This window comes from Pararge aegeria, chromosome 19, assembly GCF_905163445.1.
Source record: "Pararge aegeria chromosome 19, ilParAegt1.1, whole genome shotgun sequence".
NCBI lineage: Eukaryota > Metazoa > Arthropoda > Insecta > Lepidoptera > Nymphalidae > Pararge > Pararge aegeria.
In genome coordinates, this window is record NC_053198.1 from 11551627 (window position 1) to 11573642 (window position 22016).

The 22016-nt window shown below is 36.4% G+C and overlaps 1 protein-coding gene across 2 annotated transcripts in view; it reads right to left on the reverse strand.

Annotated features, from left to right (window-relative positions):
• Positions 1–22016, reverse strand: part of LOC120631861 (autophagy-related protein 2 homolog A) — a 47366-nt gene that overhangs the window by 20626 nt on the left and 4724 nt on the right. For both annotated transcript variants that reach the window (XM_039901519.1, XM_039901518.1), the window contains exons 6-19: positions 20707–20858; positions 18928–19086; positions 18028–18113; positions 16972–17153; positions 15935–16110; positions 14747–14867; positions 13109–13276; positions 11690–11864; positions 9810–9913; positions 7500–7705; positions 6268–6391; positions 4446–4594; positions 2378–2562; positions 1773–1923 (exon numbers count right to left, since the gene is read on the reverse strand). In XM_039901519.1, coding sequence (XP_039757453.1) covers positions 1773–1923; positions 2378–2562; positions 4446–4594; positions 6268–6391; positions 7500–7705; positions 9810–9913; positions 11690–11864; positions 13109–13276; positions 14747–14867; positions 15935–16110; positions 16972–17153; positions 18028–18113; positions 18928–19086; positions 20707–20858 — 2138 coding nt within the window. The remainder of the gene's footprint in view (positions 1–1772; positions 1924–2377; positions 2563–4445; positions 4595–6267; positions 6392–7499; positions 7706–9809; positions 9914–11689; positions 11865–13108; positions 13277–14746; positions 14868–15934; positions 16111–16971; positions 17154–18027; positions 18114–18927; positions 19087–20706; positions 20859–22016) is intronic.

Genomic DNA, 22016 nt, shown 5'->3' on the forward strand with positions numbered 1-22016 from the left:
GCCTCTGCTGTCTGTCTGTTTGTCAGCTGTATAACATGAACCATTATGTTCATGTAAAGAAAATCTCTTTACGCATAAACATACGAGCCTTTTTCTGTTCATATATCGAACCTTCTTTAAGGTCAGTGATATTTACAGTCAATGTATTCATATCATGTAAACCATTTACCGGCCTACTACGCTGGCCCAGTGCGGATTGGTGGACTCCACACACCTTTGAGAAAATTATGAAGAACACTCAGGCATGCACCTTATGTAAAGACCTGAAGTAAAGCTTTTAATATTTTTTTTATAATAATGATTATAGTATTCCCTCCCTCCTCCTCATAGACTTCTATCCAAATATCCTTAGCCTTAAAAAAGGCAACAAAGACTGCAGCAGGCATGGGCCCAAAATTTAATAGGATATCAGGTAGCATAAGAGATGCACCAAACAATAATTTATTCAGGAAAAAACTGAAGACTTGGCTTGTAGAGAAGGCTTTTTACAGTTATAATGAATTCTTGGAAAGTAAAATATTGTGAAGATTGACTTTACTTATTTGTTAATATAGAATAATATTATAATGAATTTATGAATTCATATACATTTGCATGAGATAATTTATTATTTAATAATTGCTATGTGACGTATAATATTAATATTTATGAATAAATGACTATTGACTATTCCCTTCAAGTCCACCAATCCGCAATGGGCCAGCTAGCGTGGTGGCTTGAACCCCTTCTCATTGTGGGAGGAGACCCGTGCATTGTAGTGGGCCGGCAATGGGTTGTTATGATGATGATGATTCCCTTCAATAGATTCAAAAATAAATATGTTATTATGCCAACTAAGTTATGCAGCACAAGACCACCCCTGATTGGCCGGCAGTTAATCTGTAAGCATTATGACTAGCGCGAGCGTACTAAACGCATGCGGGGCGCATTTTATAAGCCACTCCCACCGAGGCTATGTTATCGTTAGGCTATTTTTGAGCCTTAGTTATGCTTCTATGTTATTTTCATTCGCTTAATGAAATTGTTTGCCCATTGGTAAGAAACCAGACTTGCAGTGAGGCGGTTTGTTTATAAAACAAAATTAAAGTTTTGAAAAATTATAAAGGCATTCTAAAGTTCGTGTTTTTAGTAGATTTAATGACCTCCCTGGCACTACGGTGAGCGCTGTGAATTATAAGTAGGAGGTCCCGGGTTCGTTTCCCAGCAGGGGCAATTCGGGAATTTATAATTTCTATTTTTTTTCTGGTCTGGTCTGGTGGAAGGCTTTGGCCGTGGCTATTTACCACCCTACCGACAAAGACGTGCCGCTAATGTCGCGTAGAGACAGATGTGACTACCGTACTCCCTAGCAGGTTACTCCCTAGTACTGCATCATCACCAGGTGAGATTGCAGTCAAGGGCTCACTTGTAGTGGAATAAAAAAAGAGATTACCTACTGAAATAAAGTAATTAAAGGCCGAGTATATTTGATAAGGCCGAGTCCTTTTGAACTAAACTATTTTAATATTCTTAACTCATGGAGACTGATATTTTAAATAGCAGAGACTTTTCTCTAAATTGTTAGGAAACAACATAACAAATGAAAACGTGTCACTTAAAAATTAATCATTTAAGCGTATTCCATCGCGCGTCTTTTTTAATCAGAGAGCTTTCAAAATAATAAACATCCCAATAATTTCTATTGTATACAATTTAAAATTCCTGTTTAAAAAACAAAAAGTCAATCGGCACTTTTCGGTAGAAGGTGAAGAAAAAAGGAGAGAAATACTTACGTTCGTGGTATAAGGTCGTTTTTCCTCCTCTCAAACACAGCTGAGCGGTTTTCGCTTGTCCATTTAGCCCACTAACGTGGCACATTGACAGCTTGTACGCCTCTAGAACCAGTTCTCCCATTTGGCCAGGCACTACACGTTTGTTGCTATCCTGAAAAACATATTACAGGTCATTGCAGATATATGTTTAGGTACACGATCGATTGGAGCAGTGGTCGGGCCTTAGACTCAGAGCAACTGCTTTCTGAGTCCAAGGCGGTGGGTTCGATTCACACAATTGGAAAATGTTTGTTGACAGTTCATTATCATCGTCATCACTTCAACCGATTCAAGTCCACTGTTGGACATAGGTCTTTTGTAGAGAGTTCCAAAATCCACGGTCCTGGGCCGCTTGTTTCCAGCGGCTCCCAGCGACAGTTGACTTTCAATAATTCCAACAACACCTTTTTTCTATTGTTAGTGTCGTTATTTCTACAAACGTAGAATAAGGCGAAAGATAAAATTTTTGAAAAGATTTTTGTCTTGTTACGCCAAAGACATATAATTTATAACGCGTGAACATAAGTACACACAAGTTTTTTTTTTATTATTAATTGTTAACTCACCCTTACAGGGGCGTAAATAGTCAACAGTCCTTTACCAACTTTGAGCGTGAGACAGAAGTTGTGTGTTTCGCTCTCTTTATTTTCTGGCAGCGGTTTAGTATTTCCGATACCTTTCTTCAGTTTATTATCATAAGTAGAGTAGTAAAGATTTTCTTCCTCAGACGATGTGCTTTCCGAGTCCGAATCTATAAGAGAAAGTTTCATGACTAAACTGTACCGGCAGACCTTAAGTTCCTTAATTGCATAACCATATTGGTTGCCAGTATTTCTCGTAAAAACTTGTAAAATGGGTTTTGTATAGCTGATAAGTCATTCTTAGTGAAAACAGACAAAACAGAGCCATCCAAAAATTAATATAAAGAAGAAACCAATAATGTATTATTGATATTAGTTTTAGTTACTGCACATTTTAGGCTATTGGTCTAGTAGTTAGCGCTGGCGACTAGGTATCACGGAGATCGCGGATTTGGTATTCGGTATTGGGTTTTTCGGATAGAAAATTCTCAGTACCAGGCCGGAGTTAAGCAATTCGTATTGTCAACCCCCGTGCCTCGGTGAGCACGTCAAACTGTTCACCGATCAGAAGCACTAAGATACTATAATGATCGTTAAAGCCCACCATTGGGTCTATCTCTGCTAAGTAAGTAAGTAAGTTTCTAGTAGTGACAGAGCTTGTCCAGAGAAGTACTACCATGCTTGTTTCTGATGGACGATTGGCGCAGTGGGCAGCGACCCTGCTTTCTGAGTCAAGGCTGTGGATTCCCTGTGGACTCGATTCCCACAACTGGAGCATGTTTGTGTGATGAACATTAATGTGTTTCACTGTCTGGGTGTTTATTTGTGTATTATAAGGATTTAAGTGGAAGTGACTGCGAAGTGTTGCTCTGTTTATAGTCCATGGTTATCCAATTACCATCAGGTGGTTTTTCACTGTCTGGGTGTTTATTTGTGTATTATAAGTATTTATGTATATTATTCATAAAAATATTCATCAGTTATCTTAGTACACTTATGTGTACTAAGATAACTGATGAATATTTTTAGAATATTTTTATGAATATTTTTAAAGTAAGCGCAGCTTGTGTTATCACAAGCTGCGCTTACTTTGGGGCTAGATGGCGATGTGTGTATTGTCATAGTATACTTATATTATTACTGCCGCTAAGCAGCATTGTTGCAATGCTGTGTTCCGGTCTGAAGGGCGTGGCTGCCGGTGTAATTACAGGCATATGTGGCTTGACACCTACCCCTCAGGTTCATGGACACGGCGGCATGTTACAAGACGTGTTGCTTGCATATCCTGCTAAGTGTTGCTCTGTTTATAGGCTTATCTATTCTATTGTTTATAACTATCCACTTATCATCCGGTGGGCCATATGCTTGGTCCGTCCATTACAAAACAAAAAAATCGGTTGTCTGTAAAGTCGGCTTACTGACGATAGTTGAACGTGACAACGTCGTACGAAAATACTGATGGAATGGTTGCATTTCAAGCCTTGAATGGAACGCCTCAGAGCGAGGTAACGCCGCATGCGTCATGTTTTTTCGTGCGTGCAGCCAGCTCCATCGAATTATAAGACGTTGTCACGTCAAAATCCTGTGCCATTTATTCACACACGGCGGAAGTGTAACTTCTGAAAAGTAGCCTACGGGAGATTGAGGTGGATGTAGAGTACCAGAACTATGAGGATAAATGTAAGGTTTATTATTTCGTTTCCATGGTAACTGGAATAGGTAAAAAAATGTATAATGTTTTCTATCTCACTCTGTCCTATACATTTATGTGTCTGTTTCTTTATCTAGATATCATTCGGTTTCCTTGGTAACTTAAATAGGAAAAAACAGATAAAATAGTATGTATATATCTGTCTCATTCTTTGCCGGCTTCATCCTACAAATTTTTGAATTTGTGTCTGTTACCTGTCGTTTTTTCCGTTAAATCCGGTTCCCACAACGATTCTAAAGAAGTTTCACTTTAAAAATAAAAAAGGTAAGTGGAATTTTAAATGTTAGCGTGTGAATATATGTTTGTGGGTGAAAGCGTGTGCGTATATATAAATATAGTTACCATATCCCATGCCTTTGCAAAGACCAAAGGCGGGGTAGATGGGTGCGCAAATATGCGGACTGATGTCGAACGGCTCTGCGACCTGCGGCTCCCATAGCAGCAGATCGGAATTGATGCGATTGTAGATTATCTCGTACAGCTGTTTTGATCTGGACGGCAATATTATTATTATAAACGAAAGAAAAGGAATGAATTATTGTCCTTGAAATAGGTTGCTTTGAAAATAGTTTTAAGTGACAATGTGAGATGTTCAAGACAGTATTGCGCGCCTGGATACAAATCTAGCGGATGGAAACTACGTGAATAGCGGCTACTCACGAATGCAACGGACACTGCGCGTCTTACCTCCTACTTTTTATATTAGTCGGACTACCTTTGTAAACTGTATTACCTAGTATTTCTACAATGCTAATATTATATGGACAGCCAGAGCTAACTGGAATCTAAATAGGTTACTGGCTCTGACAGAGATGGTGTGGGATAGGTGACGGTGATGGGAATATGGTGCAAGAAATTTAAAGAACTGAATGATGATATGGTTAAAAAGGTTTGGTATGGTGCAGAAAACCGACAATTTGGTGACGAAGGTGCGTTTAAATTCATCGTAGCTTTTTTTTTAATCTTTAATCATTTGGTACATTTATCCCAGCCAGCCCCATCATACCTTAAGTAACTTTGATAAATAACAAAAAACTTAAGTATTAAAATAACACCTAGATACTATAAGAGAAATGTAACAGATACAATCTGTTACGCAACAATCGTAGCTTTAGTTTTCAGTTTACGTATATAGCAATCGCCATCATCTAATTACCATGTACACGTTACTTTACTAATTACAATGTAAAGCACGCATCAAGAGTACCTACCCCCTATGGGCGTATTTCAATTGAATAAATCTTTGATAATAATGATAATAATGCTCCGGAACCGTTTAAAATAAAAATAATTACAATATCGTTATGTGTAACAGCCCTAAGAACACCCAACAGCGTTTCGTAACTCTTAAGCGGTAATTGCGCATTCGCTGACATTGCGCCCATTGTCTTCAGACCACCGCCGATGCGCTGGGAATTCTGGAGTTGGGATATAACATTGGGCAGTCCCCAACTTGGCTCCGTAGTATTAACATTATAACATTATAATTAATTTGTTATAAGTTTTATTTTAAATTAAAGTATAATAATCATTTAAATCTTTCTTTTTAAAAAACGCCCAAAATCCGCTCTCTAAATTTGACCATATATTGTTTGAATAATAATTAAAATATTTGTTTTGAGGAATAAGAATATGCAGCTTTCAGAATCAACTACCTAATTATGAATTTTGATTCAGGCATACAAGGTATTTACACATTAGCATAGTGGTTTTGTTAACGGTAAAATTTTAGACATATATGCTTTTAAAAGTTCTTAGACACGGTGCTGTAGCCGGAGCTATTTACCCGCCGTTGACTCAAGCAGGTAGCTTTTTATAAGCTCATTTCGGCGTAGATCCACGGGCCTTACAGGCGTTAACTTCTGACTCAGCTTTTAAGCTTGATCAATAAGACTGTATCAACCATTCTGGTAATCAGTACACTCTCTTTCCAAATACAAATTCTGTGTTTTTTTGCCTTATTAGTTTTTATTATTAAGGTTTTAACGACAAATTCCTATTAGGAAAAATAATTCTTAATTTTAGTATTTTTATCATACCAAAGAATGAAGTTATTTTTTATAAGAACTTAGGGATTTCAGTTATAAAACTGATGAACATTGCATAGTTTCTCCGTTAAAATTACAACACGTAACATTGTAAGTACATAACTAAAGCTACTTACTCAAGCTGTAGACTCAATATAGGTAGATTAAAATCGAGATGTATGGATGAATGTTCTACGGAACTGTTTGTAAATTCTGCCATCTCCTCATCTGTCCCCGGTATTATGATATCCTCTTCTTGCCCTTAAACGAATAACGTAATGATTCAGCAACCATTGGTATGATGAATAAACGGCCGAATGGTCGTATAGCTCAATGAAACAGGGATATTCGAACTAAATCTTTATCACAAATTGACAGGGTTTAGTCATACCATTTTGATTAAACCAAAGAACGTCTTAATACAACAGTTTATTTTAGGTTTTTAATAAGGAAATTAAGGTAGATTAAAATTTTATTATTTCTATTAGTGTATTTACCTACACTTGAAAGAATTATCAATTTTATAAACTTAAAATGCATATAAACAATTTCGGAACCGATTTGAACCTGAGACTCTCTGGCAAACGCGGCCTGAGCGCTTTTTCCAATTAAGCTACGGCTCTCCTACCGTCGATGCCGAAATTATTATATGCCTTTTACATCAATCTTATAGCGATACAGTCGCTATATCGCGTCATCTAATAGGAAACGTTGCAGTTTCGATCTACTTTTTCAAAGGTCCATATTACAATGAGACACGTTTGAAACAACAGATGACACATTGCTTTATCTATAATTTTATTTATATGCATTTTAAATTTATAAAATGAGATTGAAATTAATGATATATAATATATATTTCAGGCTCATATTTTTGTTAGTAAAAATACATTATTTCTATATGAGTAAAAGATAATAAAAAATAATGAACAAAAATTGATGGATTATAATTGAATATGCGAATCACTGCCGCTCCAATCCATTTGAAAAAGCATAGCGGTGACTCACATACCTTCAGTCCAACCTGCTAGCAATCAATCCATCAATTAAGCTTGGTTTAAATAAGAAATCTGACGTAAATCAAGATGTTAAGCATTTATTCATCCTACCAAGAACATTATACAAGAGTTATAATGAATAATATTAATAAAAAGATTCGAAAGAAGAAGATTGATTTTTTTTTGCATTTGATCGTTCAGTTCTTAAGAAGGTTATAAGTTATTCTCAGATCCTTACAAGTCGAGCAAACCAGAAGCCTGTGGGGACTAGGTAACGCGGCGGGTCGGAGTATATTGTGTACAATAGCAGATGAAAGTTGGCATGGAAAACTTATCTTGCAGATAAACTTGTTAGAAATAGCATTACATACCTTGCTGATCATTTTCATGCTTGCTGGTACTTTGATGTGCCATTTTCTTCCCGCTAAAGGGACTGGGCAGGTTGCTGCGTAGATTGTTCATAATATACATTGACGTTGTCATAGGGTTCATTGCTTTGGGCTCAACACTTAGGTCGTCATGCAAAGAATCGAACGGACCTCTGCTGGAATCTCGGGGTTGGAATGTTATAGAAATCCTGCGAAACACAAGCTATATATAAATAAGGGGTAGGCTAGAAACATAGTTTAGAATATATCGGAATCAATGCGTAGGTTAGAACCGGGCTTTCCGACCCTAGAGCGCCGAGGAAGTACATAGGTGTATAATGAAAATTAAGCTTAATTCGCTAAGTCTTAACAATTATTCATTGTAAAGTCAACATCTCCTGAGGATGCTAAGGTTTCGGAGCGAAACGTGTGTAGAGGGTATGATGTGGAGTATACGAAATGAAGAAATTATAAATTACACCATACAGATTCTCCTGCTGTTCGCGGAGCATAGCAAGCTAAGCTTAATTTTCATAATATATTACGGATTTCCGCAAAGTAACGCCTGCTTCTATCCAATAGTACAGAGGTGCCTTTATGCACTTTACAAAAATCAAGAAAAATAATTTGTTGATCTTTCTGTAGCGGTGTCCCATCATCATATCAACCCATTACCGGCCCACTACAGGGCACGGGTCTCCCCCCACAATGAGAAGGGGTTAAGGCCGTAGTCCACCGAGCCCAGTCCGGACAGGTGGCACACACCTTTGAGAACATTATGGAGAACTCTCAGGCATGCAGGTTTCCTCACGATGTTTTCCTTTACCGCTTTAGCGAAATCGCTGCTAGCCACTGGGCTATCACCGTTTTAAAAATTGTGTGTCGATCACCAAGCTCAGCCAATTGTCGGGGTAGTTTTTTTATTCTTAATGAATCGTATTATTTATTATGGTTTTATTAGTTTCATTATGAGGATGTTCTGTTTTTTGCGCCTATCTGCCTAACTTACAAGTATCTATAATTTTAACTAGTTACTTAAGTTAGAACATAAGCGCGGTTCTTTCTGCGGCTGTTTCCGAATTTTATTGTAGAAACGAGTTGCGGAAAGGTGACCAGAATTGTTAATTTATTTTTTGCTCAACATAAAGCTACTAAAATTCATTATAGGAAACGTAATTTATTTCAGTTCGTTTAATTTCGGTATAAACGGTAACACTTCGGCTTCTTTCGGAGTTATAGGTTTATAGGCGTTATAGGTTATGAAAAATCACTTTATTAAACGGGTTGGAGGAACATCGTGAGGAAACCTGGTTGTTTGAAAGTTCTCAATAATGTTTTCAAAGGTGTGTGAAGTGAAACAACCCGCAATTTTCCAGTGTGTTGAATAATTATTCCTTCTAATTCCGAGAGGAAACCCGTGACCTGTATTGAGTCGGTGATGGGTTGATAACGATTTTATTAATGTGTTTTAAATTGTTTGCGGCACATATTAATTCTAATATGGTTTCAGTTGTAAATATAGTAAGCACGATCAAAGTCAGAAGTCACGAATAGCTGTGAATATATAGTTTAACGATTCAATTAACATATATATCTCTTAAACTAAACTAAATTGGAAAGTCTAAGAGCGGTCTTATTCCTTTCACAATGTTTCCTGTGGAATAGTATAGTACAACTTTTTGATTAGTTTTAGTATCATTATGTGATTTATGTCCACCCGATTGGCACTATTGTACATTTGACGACCTCCCTGGCGCAACGGTGAGCGCTGCCAGTGGCGTGCACTTCATACATGCACAAAAGCACTGCATACCCAAATTATTTTATATAGCTCTTAACGGAGAGGATTTTTTCCATTATATGCCATGTACCTGCTTTATGCATACCATGGTCAAAAAACCTGTGCACGCCACTGAGCGCTGCGAATTAAAGTAGGAGGTCCCGGGTTCGAATCTTGGCAGAGGCAATTTGGGAATTAACAATTTATCAATTTTCTCTGGTCTTGTCTGGTGGGAGGCTTTGGCCGTGGCTAGTTACCACCCTACCGACAAAGACGTGCCGCTATGCGATTGAGTGTTCCGGTGCGAATTCGCGTAGAAACCTATAAGGGGTATGACTACCATACTTCTTAACAGGTTAGCCCGCTACCAACTTAGACTGCATCATCACTCACCACCAGGTGAGATTGCAGTCAAGGGCTAACTTGTAGTGGAATAAAAAAATAGGACATTGAAGAACGTTTCTTTTTCATATTTACTTTAAAGTGTAAACAAATATTTTAGATTTCAGATTGTAAATGTTAAATAAACTTACAAAGGTAACGGCGTGGTAACGTTCCCCCTCAGAACGTTATCTTCGAACGATGAATCGTCCATACTTGTTTGAGCTACGTGTGTGGCCGGTAGGTGCTCGTTTTCCTGTTTTATTAATATAAGATATAAAATGTATGTATAATAAACTTGGTATATATTTTAGTGTACATACAGCAAGGTTGGTGAATAGAATAAATTCTACTGGAGATTGAGACTACAGAGCTTAGAGCCAGTGGCGTGCATAGAGGGTATGCAGATGGTATAAAATGAAGGAAATCTCCAGTGCCACTTATAAAAAACATAAAGATAGGCAATGTAAGAGTTATAAAAGGCCTTCATTTTGTATCATCTGCATACCCTGTGCATACCCTCTATGCACGCCACTGCTTAGAGCATAGGGTCGATATATATATATATAGTTTTGGGAATTTATTATTTCCGAATTTTCTCTGGTCTGGTCTGGTGGTTCGGCCGTGGCTAGTTACCACACTATGACAGACGTGCCGTTAAGCGATTTAGCGTTGTGGTATTATGTCGCGTAGAAACCGATTAGGAGTATGGGTTAAATAAAACTGCCATACTCCCTAACAGGTTAGCCCGCTACCATCTTAGACTGCATCATCACTTACCACCAGGTGAGATTGCAATCAAAGTCTAACTTGTAGTATAATAATAAAAAAAAAAAATCATTATATGACAAAAGTAATAAACGAATATAAGTTTTAATTTCTGTTGCTGAGCAGGCTACAAGATAATAATCTTCGCCAATTTAGTCGTCTTATCTCATAGAAATAGGTCGAGTAATTGGTAGACATAATTATATCGTGGCGCGCTTCTAAACGCAACAAAAAAGAAATATCTGATTAACGACTAAGACACCGGGAGGTATCTTTGCATCGTTCGAGTCCATGCAGGACGGAATTGTATCTAAAATGCACTGGTCTTCTTCTTAGTCGTTTCAGTCTTGACAGACTGGTCGTGGTCGTCATCTGGGTTTTGTGGCTCGCTTGACAATACTTCGCCACTCTTCTCTAACGGATGCCTTTCTTGCGCATTCATGTAGAGGAGCCTCGATTGTGGCCTTCACGGAAGAAACTAAGAATTCGCACTTGAACTGCAGAAGAAAGGCGCTGTTTGATTCTGAGTTCGTCAAGAATTGATTCGTTTGTACGAAACATGTTCCAGGTCACTCCCAACATTCTCCTCCAGCACCACATCTCAAGAGCATCTATTCTTTTCTTCTCAGTCTCCCTCAGGGTCCACGTCTCCGAAGCGTAGAAAAATATGGGGAATATCAGTGCTTTAACTAGCCGGATCTTTGTGGCTTTCGTTATATGACGATTCCTCCATATCCTTTGCAACTTGTCCATAAAATGCACTCGTATATATATTAAAATTTAAATAATAATAATAATAAGCGTTTTATGTAAAAATCCTAATCAATTTAATAAAATATCTGGCCAATATGAATTTATAGTTATCAAAAGTTTAATTATTTACCCACTTTTTAAAATTTACTGTACAAATCTTTTTGTTTTTTTTTCTAATTCTAAGGTTGCTTAGCAGAGATCGCTACTAAGCGATAAGCATTGGCGTGCACAGGGTTTCCTACCAGGGTATGCATACACCAGGAAAATTGCATAAAACGGCACAAATTATCCTCCTATACGAGTTATATATCAATGTTAGGGTTTATTTGCTTTTGTGTATGTATGGAGTGCACGCCACTGGCGATAAGGCCGCCTTTTGTATTCTGTTTCTATTTTTCTTGTATAATTCTTTTACTTCATGTGGTGTACAAATAAAGAGTATTAATAATAATATTTTTTTTTATCCTTAACAATTAAAAGATCCTTAGTTTTATTTTAAAGCGATACTCACATGGTAATATAGATCCAAGGTAATGGCCTTGACAGTGACGGTTGTAGGTAAAGGTCGTGTGCTTTGAACTTGTTGCATGCTTATTGAGGCGTTGCAGAACTTAAAGCTGAGGTAATCTGCTCTAACACGTCGGATTTCCCGATTGATACCAGGACGTAGGTCTGCTATTGGAAATCTGTGTAAATAAGTTTCAGGTTTAAGATTTATTTTATTATATTTTTGGCAATCGGGAGGGAAAATGATTAAATAAAAGATGATTCGACGAAATCTAACACTTATACATTTAATTTTACTCAAATTAAAATTCAAAAATGTTTTATTCATGTAGACCTTATTACAGGCACTTACGAAGCGTTCATACATTTAATATGTTACACTAATGTTAGTGACGGTGATAACTGCATTCGTTAACTTAAAACTAAAGCTAGGAGGGTTGCAAACTCGCCCTTGTCTAAGAAGAGCCCACGCCAAGCTTAGCCCGGTTTTTTTTTTGTTATCACTATCTCACAGTCTACATAATGTTAAGCGCAATTCATACCCAAGCTTTTTTATCATACATGTAATCCTTAATATTATAATAGGAATTTTTCTATAAGTTTTATATAAACTTTGAACTTTCCAAGATACATCTCAAGGATTTCATCTGGTAATTTGTTATAAAAAGATATACAATTACCCAAGAATTATTCAAATTAATTACTAATTTATGCAGCCTAGTAAACTGCACTACAAGTTTATTTTTACTTCTATTAATGTTTTTACAGTCAAAAAAACAAAGTAATGCACAATAGTATATTGTGCAACAAGTGCGACAAGAGCGGCCACTCAAGCGAGTGACCGCACTCGCTTCTCTCGTGCGTTCAACTTCGCTTTCGTGGGCAATCGACAACGTCGCACTAGTCGCACATACTATTTTGTATTACTCATGCGGGGAAAGTTTTTAAACTAATTTTAATTTAATTACAATTTTATTTATTAAATTAAACTGTCAGACGCGTCAACCTCAATTCAGTTTTAATATGTCGATTGTGTTTTTTTTTGATATTTTTTTTTTATTTTAGCAATTTTATCTAAATTTGCGTGTGCCAAGAATAATTTACGTGCGACAAATATACTTGTCGCACTCAAATTTTAAAATGGGCAAACGGTTCTTTTTCAACCGCAACAGCGAGCGTCAAGATACTACTTTCCCCGCATGAGTAATACAAAACAACTAATTACCACTATTCGATGGTAGACGCCAAATGACTCCTTTTATAGGAAAATTGCACCCTCTTTGTTGCTAGGTTGGAAATTATTCCTAACAATACTATATTCACTTACAGAGAAAGAATATTATTTGATTAGCAATCATATTAATTTGAGGTGTGTCACACACCGTCGTGAGTGAAAACGGGCATTAGTGTTTTATTAACTTACCTTAGTATAACATTAAGGTTGGGACACTGTAGAGACAAGTTCATTTGGTTCTGCGGAGACGAAGGCGTTAAAGGTGTGTTGGCATTTTTCACTCCGCCGAAGAACGTCGCGGACATACGGTCCATTAATGTGAGATCTAAGTCTATGTGGAATGGAGTGCATTTTAACCTGTCAAAATAAATCTATAATTAGTCGACAAATGCACACGAATTTTTAAGGTTAAACGGATGTTAAACAAGTCCCAGCTTTTTCAAGATTTGTTGATTGTAGAAGTGGACTGAAGAAATGGTATAGCAACTTTATAGTGGGCGTAAACATATTACCTATTCTCCTAGGGCGTAAAATACAAAATAACTACAAGCCGACATCTACTTTCTTATAAATCTTATACTAATATGTTAACCGGAAGAGTTCGTTTTTTTACTTGAACACGATGGTCTCAGGAACTACTGGTCCGATTATAAAAATTCTTTCAGTGTTGGATAGCTCATTTATCGAGGAAAAGTAAAGGTAAAATGTTATCACGCTTAGTCCTGCTTTCTGAGTCCAAGGCCGTGGGTTCGATTCCCACAACTGGAAAATGTTTGTGTGATGAGCATAAGTGTTTTTCAGTGTCTGGGTTTTTATATGTATTTTCTAAGTATTTATATATATATAATTCATAAAAATATTTATCAGTCATCTTAGTACCCATAACACAAGCTACGCTTACTTTGGGACTAGGTGGCGATGTGTGTATTGTCGTAGTATATTTATTTTATTTATTTATTTATTTTTATTTATCTTGTGAGGTTCACGGGCGGCACCGCTAGAATAGTAATGACGGAACAGTCAGTCTATGGCAGATGCAAGGAACACGCCCTACAAGTTGCCGGTCGCGGTCCATAAACCTGAGAGGTAGGTGTTTGCGTTACGTGTCTGTAATTACACCAGCAGCACAAATGTCCATTTAAGTGACGAACTTTGAGTAATTACATTAATTAGAAAAACTTAATCGGTTTCACTTCAGAAGGTTGGAAAGTAAGAGAGAAAGTATAGGAGCGTGAGAGAATTGTGCTGTTTGAAAATCACGAGCAGAAATTGTCGTACATTCGTTAAAGCCCGCAAGCCCTTATTAGAGCAGCGTTGATTGTCTAAGCTCTTTATCTCTCTGTCTGATGTGAGAAGTGGACTGCGCCCTACAGTTGGGCACTATTAAAATATTCAAAAGCAGACTGCCTTTTGGACTTTCCAGGTACCGACTAAAGATATATTATGAAAATTAAGCTTAATTTGCTATACTCCGCGAACAGCAGGAGAATCTGTACGGTGTAATTTATAATTCGGCTATGTACTCTACGCACGTTTCGCTCCTCAGGAGGTGTTGACTTTACAATGCATAATTGTTTTTGTTGTTTGTTTGACTTAACACGGAGTATAGCAAATTAAGCTTATTTTCATAATATATCATGGATTTCCGCAAAGTAACGTCTATCCAATACCGACTAAAGATCCGATAAGCTTAAACTTGTGCAACGCATCCAGTTCCGAAGGCCTAAAATTTGATGGATGGATAAGCGAACTAATAGTAGCAATGAATATTATACTTTTCGTGTTCTATAAAAACGGTCTTTATTTGGGAAAATATGATTTACTTACACAATATCTGTCGTGGGATGCACCAATTTATTTTCTCCAGAAATACGCATATATCTTGAGGTTTGTTTAAAATTGAGTCTCAAATTTGATTTTGGAGGCGCGCTGGCGTTCTCAACGTCTTCTAAAATATAGATGAAACATTTGTACCATATATTACACAAAGGTTCCTACTTATGTTCTACGCGCGAACTAAGCTTGCTGAACTGAAATTATTCTCTAGTACAAAGTCACGCATGTGTTATTAAGAATTCATGGTTGACGTTATCATGCGCCTGCGAGAGACAGCTTCAGGGTGGTCAAGTAAAATCGTAATTAGGGGTGCAATATACAGATTGAAGTTTGAAGGTCACTTGATCAAAATTTGCTACTTTGGGCAATTATTTTTATTATTAACTATATATTGGGCGATTTGCGCAGTGGGCAGCGACCCTGCTTTCTGAGTCAAGTCCATGTTCTGCTTTCTTAGTCTGAGGCAGTGGTTTCGATTCTCACAATTGGAAAATGTTTGTGTGATGAACATGTATGTTTTTCAATGTCTGGGTGTTTATCTGTATTTTAAAAGTATTTATGTACTCGTATATTATTCAGAAAAATATTCATCAGTCATCTTAGTACCCATAACACAAGCTATGCTTACTTTGGGGCTAGATGGCGCTGTGTGTATTGTCGGACATATTTATTAATATGTGTAACTCGCTTTTAGTTAATACGCGGACGTCATTTTTATAATTTCAACCGACAGACGTCCATTTTTGGACATACTTTGGACTTCCACACCACTCCACAGTATTTTGCCATGTTGCAATGTTTTTGCATCGAATCCCTGAGACTCGCTTGATGTCTGTCTATCCAGTGAGAGGTTTATCAACACTGCGCTTGGGCTCGCCTTGTGTACCTTGACTGTACCTTGGGATCTCAACGTCTCTAGTTCCCCTGTGCTAATGCTCTAACAGATATCGGTAGCTCTGGTCCTTTGAGGTCGTCATTATCTACATACAAAAGGCGGCCTTATCGCTACAAAGCGATAAGGCCGCCTTTTGTATACTTCTTCTGTCTGTGTTTTCTTTTATTCTTCTTCTGTATTTTTATTTGTGTGCAAATAAAGAGTATAAATAAAAATAGAAGTGGATGGATAGAAAGAAACATCAAACGCCAAATCAAATTAAAAATACAGAAAATGTGACATACCTTTCTTCTCAAAGCGTATCAAATCAAAGCTCTGAGGTTTAACATCGTCCGGTTCGTCTTGGTAGTACAGACTCTCCCGAACGAGAAGGGTCTTTATGGCTGCTTCACAGATAGTTTGACTGCCGTGCGAAGTCACTTTCTCACTACCGTCTAAGCTTATTTCTGATGTTAGTAGTCTGAAAAATTAAATGGATGTAGTGGTCTACAAGCCTTTTTATTTCAAGTATACCTAAGACTTGAGTCAAGTAAAAAGAAACAAAAACGGGCAGGTTAGTAAAGAGTAGTTTTCTATTTCAAACAGTATAATCTATATATGTATATAAAAATGTTATGTTGGTTTGTGTACGCTTCAAAAACTCAAAAAGTTCTGCACCGATCGGGCTGAAGCATGATCTATAATACGCATCAAGGATTGTTTTTATCTATTTTTCTCAACCAATTAATCACAATGTGCCAATTATGTAGTTCATGATAAAAAGAAACACAATCACCTCAATTTTTGTAACACAAGATGAAAATTGATGAAATGGAAATGGAAATTGAGTGGGAAAAGAGTGGGACTCAACATATTTCTCGCACGCTCTACGCGTGCCTTTAATCCCTTTTTGCGTCAATATTTTTTCTGATATTAATCTTTTATTATTTAGTTATAAGAGATATTGGATAGAAGCAGGCGGAATATACTTTGCGGAAATCCATAATATGTTATGAAAATTAAGCTTAAAGTAGGAGAATCTGTATGGAGTAATTTATAATATCATCAATCCTTATTACCTTATCCTTATACTCTTAAAAATTTTTGTTGTAAAGTCAACATCTCCTGAGGATGCTTCGGTTTCGGAGCGAAACGTGCGTAATAGATCATTATATTAGTACATTGCTGAAGATCTGTTTGGTGTGGAGTATAAGGATTGAAGAAATTATAAATTACACCATACAGATTCTCCTGCTTTTCGCGGACTATAGCAAATTAAGCTTAATTTTCATAACAGTTATAATATAGTTTGCCTTATAATTCTTTATGTTTGCGAACTAACCTTAAATGATTTCTCTCCGTAGCCTTATCTAAAATATCGTTGATTCCCCTCAAGTCTCTCTTGTCATCGAATTTGCTGAATATTTCTATGTGGTTAAAAAACTCCGTGGACATTTGTTGCATTTTGGTCACCGACGATGGCGACACGCAGTCTGTGGCCATTGGCGTACATATTAATATGTCCTAAAATAAAATCTTTCATTGGTGAAAACTAAATTCTTCTCATTATTTTAGACTTTTAGGAATAATAAAAATAATAATAATATACTATGACAATACACACATCGCCATCTAGCCCCAAAGTAAGCGTAGCTTTTGTTATGGGTACTAGGATAGCTGATCAATACTTTTATGAATATAATACACATAAATACTTATAATTTAAATAAAAACACTCAGACACTGAAAAACAATCATGTTCATCACACAAACATTTTCAAGTTGTGGGAATCGAACCCACGGCCTAGGACTCAGAAAGCAGGGTGGCTGCCCACTGCGCCAGTCGGCCGTCTGATACCATAAATGCGATTATAACGTTATATTTATTAAGATGATTGACGGTAGCCAATCAATAATGAGTGTTTAAGTTCAATTACGTGAGGATAGTTTTCTTGTATTTTTTCATTTAAAACAGTTTCAATATCTTGTCAGAAATGTACATTTATACCAACTCTATGCATATTGTAGGAAACGATTTGAAATCAATACAACGTGTAAATGAAAACCGTAATAATACATCACATAATACATCTAGAATCCATAGTGTATCGATGGGTTTAGGGGCGCCAGAGACAATAACAGAATGATCCCTGCGTTGGATGGTCTTTTGCTGATACCACGGGAGACCACACAATTTATAGTGTATGGTATATGTTTTTAATTTCATCGGATGCAGGAAGTTTCTTATTTCAATTCACATGTAATAGGAGTAATGTCTTTTGAATGGAATGACTTAATTTCTTCTTCTTCTAATGACTTCTTTCGATAATATGTCTTGTAATGAAGCATTATCGAGCAGGTGGTGTTTAAAACAATATTTAGACTAAAACTAACTCACCTTATGAAGTAGAACACACGAAAATGAAGCAACGCGTAAACTTATGTGCGATACTTCAGCAGTAGGGTCTCCGTCGATGTGTGGAACTATAATTTACGAAAAGTTTATTTGTAAAAATTACATGCAATTTTTGCATTTTCTGTTGATACGTAATTAGTTTCTATAATAAACAGATAAAAGGCCAAGTGCAAGTCGGACTCGTTCCATTATCTAAAAAAACTTAAAAAAAATCATGTCTGGGAGTCTGGGATATGGGAGCAACCTTGAATATTTGTTTTATTATGTTTTTTAATATCTCATCTGTGAAAATATGAACTGTCTAACTATCACGGTTCATGAGATACAGCCTGGTGACCGACGGTGAGACAGATTGACGGACAGACAGACTGACGGACAGATAGACTGACCGACACAGAGACTGACGGATAGTGGAGTCTTTTTTTTATTCCACTACAAGTTAGCTTGACTGCAATCTTACCAGATAGTACGTGATGATGCAGTCCAAGATGGTAGCGGGCTAACCGGTTAGGTAGTGCGGTAGTCATACCCCTAATCGGTTTCTACGAGCCATCGCAACGGAACACTAAATCGCTTAGCGGCACGTCTTTGTCGGTAGGGCAGTAAGTAGCCACGGCCAAAGCCTCCCACCAGACAAGACCAGAGAAACTTCAGAAATTATAAAATCCCAAATTCCACCTGCCGGGATTCGAACCCGGGATCTCCAACTTAAATTCACAGCGCTCACCGTTGCGCCAGAGAGTTCGTCAAATAGGATCCCGAAAAGTTTGTTACTGGCCTTATGAAATAAGTTACGCTCGGGAGTGGGTGAGTAAATGCTTTAGTTTTATGTGTTAAAAACAGTTCACGCTTGGTTACTGGTGGTATGGTACTAAACCCAACCTTTCTTGTTTCTCTTGATCCTCGGTTGCGCTGTAGATGTGTTAACACTAGACGTCATACTGGTGTTCATAGAGCTGACTGACGAGCTAAAACTGTCCGCCATTTGATTGCTTTGCGACGTCATTGGCAGGAACTTCTCATTTTCTATGTCACTGTCTTCTAAAAAGAACAAATAACAAATCGTCATTAATCGTAAAATATTTATTGTATTGCTAGAGCTCGTGGAGCATCCTTTTGGGAAAGGATTAGGAACTCTAACAATAGAATACTTGAGTATGCAGAGTCCTATTTCAGACTATTGGCTGTCTGTTCATCGAGACTGGAACAGAAAATAAACTAAGAACCTATGACATCTGAAATAAGTTTATTAACTATTTCAGTTAGATGTAAGTTTTAGTGTATACATTTAATTATAGATTTCTTTGTATATATTAAATAGTTCAAACAAACTAAAAAAACACGCTTGGTATAAAAAACTAAACTAATTTCTTTCTTTTAGTTTATTCATAATAGCGATTTTTTGTAGTTTTTCTTGATCTATTATTTTTATTAGAGCAAAATTAATCGGTAACCCATCCACCATTAAAGAGATAAAATTTTTTTTTTTATTCAGTGTGCCCGTCTCTCGAAATGCAAGTTCTAATTATTATTTAAAACAGGCCATTCAAAAGTAACAACTAACGCCCTCTACCATCTAGTAGCTTAATGTTTTCTGTGGAATTTGTTAGGTACGCGAACGCCATAGGTTTTTTACATTTGGGTCTAGATGGCGCTGTAGTAATTAGTAAAAAATCTTATTTTTTATAGTGAAAATTGGAATAATCTTTTCAGATTAGTGTATTGTCATCGGTCCTCGATATGTCTACAAAGTTTGAATGAAATCTGACCGTTTAAAGTGGGTCAAAATCGCGCCCAAAGAAGTCGGTTACAAACAAACATACAAGTGAAGCTAATATAAAGCGTGTAAAAAGTTGATATATGGGTATATATGCCTCTAATAAAAAACTTTATTATTATTAACAACCAATTACCGGCCCAATTTAGACCACGGCTCTTCTTACAAAATGAGATGAGAGTTAAGGCTGTAGTCCACTGAGAACGTTATGGAAAATTATCAGGCATGAAGGTTTCCTCGCGATGTTTTCCCTCGCCGTTAAAGAAAGTGTTGTTTTTATTTGTTTTATGTTTGTTTGAACATCTCTACTAAAACGTAACAAGTGATAGACAAGAGATATAAAAAGTTCTTATTGCTAACGTAAACTAATATTTGTTGACGTTTTTAATGACTAAGTTCAAAACGCACATAACTCCCCAAAGTTAGAGGAGCGTGTTGATATAACATATACATCATGTAACGGAATTACGAAATAATGTTGAAGGATGCATAAGTATATTTCACAAGGAATCATCCTGTAAAAATAATAAATCAAAAGAAGCATATTTATTTTTCCATAAACAAGAATTCAAAATATTCTACGTGTGACAACCCTATAGAAGATAAAATACCGACACGTGCATAGGACCTACGCTACGTGACGCGTACCTAATAAATCGTTAGGGCTGTATCTGAATTCCTTCAGTAAAAACTATGGCAGTGGTTTACTCAAAAACTACTAGGTTTTAGGTTTCACAGATAAGTCTCGGAGACTTAACATATTGAACCTCAAAAGCCTGTGAAGTATTATTTCGGTTTTTTACTAAACGTTGTATATTTCTTGTATCTATTTGAGTAGTTCTCTTTTTTTTAAAGTATAATATAGTAATAACCAATTCTCTTACCAAAGCTAGGTCCAGACCAGCCGAAATTCCCAGCAGGCTTGGAATGTTGTTTCTCAAGATTTCCCAGAAGCTGTGCCTCTATAAGCTGGAAGTCTGCATGTTTCATTGGCTTACATTGCATGTTAGATCCACTCGACCTAGCTGGTATATTGCTGAAAAGCGGATAAAATAAAGTTAAAATTCTTCTTAACATATACTATTATTGTACCCAAATTTAAAATATGGGTAATTTTAAATAGAAAAGAAAATTCTTTATGTTTTTTTTTACATTTGATATTTTTTGATATTTTTGTGATAAATAGCAACTATTGGCTTTAAAACAATAAATAACAAAATATACAGTTTTCTACTTTATATACTAAATATTAAACAACAATAATGTTCTCGCTCTTGTTGTCTCCTAATCCTAAGGTTGCCTGGCAGACATCGCATTTAAGCGATAAGGCCGCCTTTTGTATTCTACTCCAGTTTTTGTGTTTCTCTCTATTCGTCCTTTATTTTCCTAACTGTGTAGTAGTGTACAAATAAAGAGTTTAAATAATAATATAAAATGCTAAAAAAGAATGTTAAACTTATAAGACATTTATTGATAACAAGTCACCGTTGTAGTGCAGTAATTTACATGAACGGATCTATCCTTCTATCCCAAGTAGATATCCCCGTTATTGTACGATTCCAACACGAAAAACCTTTCATATAGCTTTCGCTAGGTTCCTTTCATATATCTTGGTAAACATGCCCCCATAGCCCGCATATGTGCTGAATACAAAGTAATATCACGATTAATACCTGGCATCGACATATTTCACAACACTTACCCGGTATTGAAAAAAAACGCTTATCGCTTACCTATCGGGGAGTCCTCCCTTAAGATAGATATTACGTACACAACACCTATTCATTCCTGTCTTTATGATTATCTTTGCTGTGTCTACATGTCAATATTATTTTACTTTTTTTGTGAATGTCATGGTCACTTGTTATCGATGTACATATACGTGAATGTGTAGAATATTTTACAAGTTTATTACTGTATATGGTATATACGTAGGTTTTTAGTGTCCTTAATGAATAAATAAACCGTCAGTTTAGGTTTTTTTAATTATACGATAATTTAAGGCTATTTTTTTTATAATTTATCAAGATCGTTTTGCAATATTTGAGGTAACAAACAAACAGACTTTAATCAAATACCACTTTAGTTATATGTTCGTTCGATTGTAAAGCTAAGTACTCTCTAAGATATAAACACTTACATATAAATAAATATATACGAATATAAAAAATAAATATATACTGCGACAATACAC